The sequence below is a fragment of the Silene latifolia genome, chromosome 2, assembly GCF_048544455.1.
Source record: "Silene latifolia isolate original U9 population chromosome 2, ASM4854445v1, whole genome shotgun sequence".
In the NCBI taxonomy this organism is placed as follows: Eukaryota; Viridiplantae; Streptophyta; class Magnoliopsida; order Caryophyllales; family Caryophyllaceae; genus Silene; species Silene latifolia.
This window is the reverse complement of record NC_133527.1, coordinates 46,137,810-46,143,213: the sequence shown is the minus strand read 5'-3', so window position 1 is coordinate 46,143,213 and position 5,404 is coordinate 46,137,810. Positions and strand designations below refer to the sequence as shown.

General features: G+C 34.1%; 1 protein-coding gene across 1 annotated transcript; it reads right to left on the bottom strand.

The window, feature by feature from the left end:
- Nucleotides 1-514: 514 nt before the first annotated feature.
- Nucleotides 515-4,855, bottom strand: LOC141642685 (serine carboxypeptidase-like 31). The gene is made up of 10 exons (XM_074451554.1): nucleotides 4,480-4,855; nucleotides 2,731-2,838; nucleotides 2,333-2,428; nucleotides 2,107-2,199; nucleotides 1,932-2,017; nucleotides 1,543-1,830; nucleotides 1,335-1,465; nucleotides 1,128-1,223; nucleotides 932-1,037; nucleotides 515-850 (listed from the first exon to the last, which is right to left on the bottom strand). Exons 1-10 carry the CDS (start codon nucleotides 4,772-4,774, stop codon nucleotides 704-706), a joined length of 1,446 nt encoding a protein of 481 aa, XP_074307655.1. The 5' UTR covers nucleotides 4,775-4,855; the 3' UTR covers nucleotides 515-703.
- Nucleotides 4,856-5,404: the final 549 nt, after the last annotated feature.

Genomic DNA, 5,404 nt, shown 5'->3' with positions numbered 1-5,404 from the left:
CGTTTTAATCTTTTCTCTCTATTTAAATTTTAAGTTGTTATAAAAGAAATCCGGAATTCGATTTTAAAACCCCTAAGTTTACCTTGACTTTCCATTATATTTTCGTTCTTCCTTTTTGTTTTTTATTTACCCTTTTTCTATTCGCATTTTGAGGCGTGCGTTCACCCATGGACAATTCGAGAGGATGATTCATGTCAGCCGGCCCAAATCATTTTGGGATTAAGGTTCTGTTGTTGTTGTTGTTTTTAAAATAAGTGTATTAATTTCCTTTACTTTTTTGTTTCCCGCTGCACTTATGTTCATATAATTTATTGTTAAATCTCGGTAACAGTCACTCATACTGTCCGTTTCTCCTGCTGCTTACAACATTCTACAAAGTGGACGAGTCATTATTTTATTTAGAAGGGTATTAGATACTGTTTCGAAGAAGTGGCAAATAAGCCTCACTTCCTTGGTATTTGACTTGCTCAAATTAATTGGGTTAACTTAAAAATTAATTTTAACTGCTACCTAATTCACCACCTTCCCTCTTAGAAATTCATGACTTTTCAATTAATTTCATATAAGTTTGTTTTATTGCGACTCAGGTTACAAGTTACAAGCTACATAAATCGGACAATGCAGTAGCACATTTGAGCCCCTCGGTTTTGCCTCGCCATTTATAAGTATTGTCGTTATGGTTGTTGTAGTATTGGACGAAGCACTAGCGTGAGGATGGTAAGGATCGGGATTGTAGAAAATAAGAGAAAAGGGCGAGAGAGCTGCTAGGTTTGAAGATGGGTACAGCATGGCCTGCTCCTCTGAATGTTGCAAATGTAAGCCCCTTATATTCTTGGTACCACCCACTTACCTGGGATCACCCAATTTTCATGTTAGAATATATAAACAAAATTAACCCAATAACTCATAGATTTGGCCGTGGTAGTCATACCTGCTGGTCATGGTACCATGGTGTCCATGGTTTAGTGATTGGTAATCCTAGAGCATTCAAACTGTATCTTGTTGACAGCACCGGTACTCTTCCGTCTGTATCTCCACTGTTATAATCAAATGGGGGTATTAAATATCAGTTTTAGTCCTCATCTTGAAATATACCAGCACTGACATCAGGTAGTGGCCGTATTTACCTATAGACCCATATTCTAAGTCCAGCTGCAATTAGCTTCTTGTAAATAGGAAGTACTGATGGCTTTGAATCTGCCCAGTTACTGAATAATGTTGAGCTGCAAATCAATGTAACGGAAAATTATACGGTAAGAGTGTCTCCAAATTGTTCAGTAAAATAGAAAAATTACGTATTATAAAGCTGGATTTTCTTTATAGAAGTAATATACTTGCATATGCTCCAATTCCTGAGATTAAGTCCATCACTGACATGAAGGGCGATTTGAACGTCGGGTCTGTTGTAGTAAGCTCTGGCATAGTCATCCAGGCATGGGTCATAGCCACCCATGATCCTTGGCATCTATCCAAATAAAGATTGGAATTATTATTAAGCGTATGATGGTAGATTAAATGTTTTAGTTAAGCATGAGATCTCACCATATTGGAGGTAGATTTAAACATGACCTCCATTGAAGATCCAGAAGCATTAGTTGAATTTGCGATACAAACGGAAGTATACAAGCTGTAAATGTCAATCTCCTTGTATTGTCTTAGCACCTCATTTACACCTTTGGTACACTCAGGGTTGCTCCAAGTGTTATCACTACTAAAATTGCAGGATTCTCTAATTAAACCGTGTGTTTCATCCGAGATAACAGCGTGGCTCCATGCGTAGTCTACTAATCCTCTCCAATCTTCAGGGTCACACGTTTCAGGATTACCCATCTACGCCAGCAAGTTTAAATTGTTATGAACTTTTTTTGGTAGTGAGTCATCCCCCGACAACAGCCTCTCATTGTTGTTAACAAGTAGGTAAATATACTTACCAAAATGCCCTTTAGGTCGATGTATGAAGAATTATCATTGTTGTTTTTGTCATGGATAAGCTCAGCCAGCTCAGGAACGTATTTTCCTGCGTGATTAATTCCAGTAAATCTCGATACATTAGTTTTGGCAAATCATATAACAAAAGAGCAAACAATGTGGAGATTATTACAGCACCTGCGTAGCTCTCCCCTGCAACATAGAAGGCATGGTTTCGGTATGCAGGGAACTTGAGGAACCACTTGTTGAGGAACTCGTAAGCATCATTTGCTGATAACAACAAACACTCATTATTAGAGTTAAAATTTTCTTGTTAAATTCAATTAATCTTTCTTTTACTAATTCTATTAGAGCTTTGTTTTTCATGGATTGATTAAACAAATAGATAGTAAAAAAGACATACCTGTTAAGTCATCTCCAAGATTGTCGAAATCTGTACTTGTATTGGTGTAGGAAAAGCCAACTCCAACAGGGGATTCTAAGAACAGAACGTTGGCTTCTGCAAAGTATATGTATGTTTTATACAAACTGCTAAGTTTTCTAAACTCAACGTTAAGTAGCTTATGGAAATATAGTAACTAAACAATAACCATCATATTTGACCGCGAAGCTAGTATATTAAGAGCTGAACTCGCTCGACGAGCCCTTGAAATTGTTTCAATCATAATATCGGTCTGCTTGACTAAATATTGAAAGTGATCTCAAAATACGATTATTTACACTTTTGGTTAAGACGATTGTGTACAATAATGTTCTCCTAAATGCTTAATGTGGAACTCGAGCTGGGTCCAAAATACTGACCTCTATTCCACGCATAAGGATTAAACTTAAGGCCGCTTCCATTAGAGTTGACAAGGAAAGGTCCAATTTCTTGTGTTGCTCCATAACCAACAGATGAGCACCCTGGACCTAATACCATTCGTAACAAAATTAGCGACAACCCAAAAAGTTATGACAGACAAACTTTTTATGTGTATATATTATAATCAATAAACACGAGTCGGTCGGTCCATTACAAATTATTCCGTATATCATATTATGTACTCCGTATCAGATACTTGGGTGAAAATTGTATAAAATAAAAGAATCTTATTTTTATTATTCACCAATAATTTACTTATAATACCGAGTATTATTGTTTAGCTAATTTATTACTCGTATTTCATTAGTTAAAGATTAATATTGGAGCACATTATTTTTAGCACAAAAATTTACATATGATATTCTTAAATCTTAATCCTTATAGGACTTGTTTTGAAAAAGAGCTCAATTACTGCGGTACTTGTTTACCTTGTGCACTTAAATTCTCAAACTGTCATCTTTTCACACATCACTATCATCCAGGTATCGTTTTTCCTTTTTCATGACTCTCTTGTCAACTTACAAATTCAGAATTTACTGAAAAAGAGACGGTAAGATAGAGAGTCCATTTTTAAAATGATGGTCAAAAATAAAATATTTGTCATTTTGGATCGGTTTTGAAAATATTTGTCAAAATGGTGTCCACGTAGGCTCAGGATTTCTAGACCTGAAACACGCCACTACTAATGACGTGTTTTGTGAAAGAAACACGCCATTAGTAGCGGCGTGTCTTTACAACAATTTTTTTCCTCAACTGACTGAACTTAAAAAAAAAAAAAAAAAAATTACATAAGACACGCCATTAGGGGTGGCGTGTTTCCCCTCCGAAACCCGCCATTCTCAATGACGTGTTTGTTTTAGTCCATTTTTTAATGAAGTTTCTTTCCGTACTCATTATAAACACGTCATTGGTAGTGGCGTGTTTTAGGTCCAGAAATCCCGAGCCTACGTGGACACCATTTTGACAAATATTTTCAAAACCGACCCAAAACGACAAATATTTTATTTTTGACCATTATTTCAAAAATGGATTCTAAGATAGATCACTATACGGTGTACAATAACCTATTACTTCGTAATATTTAAATCGTTTAAAGTTTTAACCATACAACGACCAAGTAATAGATAATTAGTAATGATAAATACAAAGGGCTGTATTTAAAACTAAATTACTTCCCAAAATGGAATTAAATTAGAAATTTAAAACACAATTACGCGTAAATTGATGTCATTAATGCTTGATTTAAGGTTTTCATTCCTTTTTTAACACTTTATATTTATCATTTTCCATAATTATATATACACTTCATTTGTTGCATGATTTTGTTTTAGTTTTAAGAATTACATTTTTCCATTATGTTCCTAACTTCTTTAATTAATTATACTCCGTATAAGTTTTGTACTTTGCTCTTTTTTTTTTTACAAGTTCTCGGAATTTTTTGTCTTAATAGAAACATGCCATTTTTATTTTGCAAGGAACGTCGCCTATTTTACTCGCAGTGGCAAAACCAAGTTCTCGGAAATTTATTTTGCAAGGAAGGTCGCCTATTTTTTGTCCTAATAGAAGCATACCCCTCTATTTTTCCTCATAATTCTGATCTTATGATGACGAAAAAGTTGGAAGCTTTTCTAGGGAAAACGATAATTATATTTTCAAAAGCAGCAAAAAGAAAATTAGCATATGCTTACCTCCATTAAGCCATAAGACCAAGGGTTTATCTTCTGGTTGAGTTGAAGCCTCAAAGAACCAATAAAACAGTGCTCTTCCTTTTTCTTCATTGACAGTTACAAACCCGGCATAGTGTCGAAAATCGACTTTTGGTTGGCCGGGGAGATTTATTACAAGATCTTCATGATCACCATTTGGTGGTAGTAAAGATGGTAAACCTTTGTTAATAATCCTAGAATATTCAACTGATTTTGCATATGACAATGCCAGCATTGAAGTTATGACCATTAGTACCCTCACTAGTACACAATCCATAATGCTTAGAGACACTTGTCACACTACTTTGATTAATTAATAATAAAGAATGATAATATGAGAAACAACATACACCATAGGTCTATTTATAGTGATATTTTTGGTATTAAATAAAAATCAATATATGTGTTTTAAGATGATTCTTTGCTTTTTGTCTTTTTCAGTTGGATACGCTTGGTAAAACAAACAATTCAGCTTGAATCGGCTCGACCCGTACATAAATAAGTGATCTCGAGTATACCTTGAAATTAAACGGATCAATTTATCTCAAATTTCCTATATCTCGAATGAACTTTACTCCTAAGTGACCCAAAAATAATATAAATGAAACATATCTGGTTGAAAATGTTCTGCAATTGTACAATTTATTATAAAAACTATTACTTTAATTCAGGTGATCATAACGTATTTTTAGAAGCCAATGAGTTGATTTACAGCAACATTAAAATGATCATATTAGAGCATACAAGTTAGAGTGGTTAAGATGTAAATACATTTTAAGTGGACCGACGGATTATTATGTGTCATATTTTTTTAAGTCTTTATATCTTTTGAATATGAAAAAGGAAAATAATCAAGGTGATTCCAAATATCTTGATTCATGGCATTATTTAAGAAAATAATCAAATA

Excerpts from the sequence above, each read along its gene's own strand:
- LOC141642685 (XM_074451554.1), bottom strand. The coding sequence starts at position 4,774 with ATGGATTGTGTACTAGTGAGGGTACTAATGGTCATAACTTCAATGCTG. Across the intron at positions 1,466-1,542 it reads TTAAATCTACCTCCAATATG|ATGCCAAGGATCATGGGTGG; the intron begins GTGAGATCTCAT and ends TTATTTGGATAG. Across the intron at positions 1,224-1,334 it reads AGGAATTGGAGCATATGCAA|CTCAACATTATTCAGTAACT; the intron begins GTATATTACTTC and ends ATTGATTTGCAG.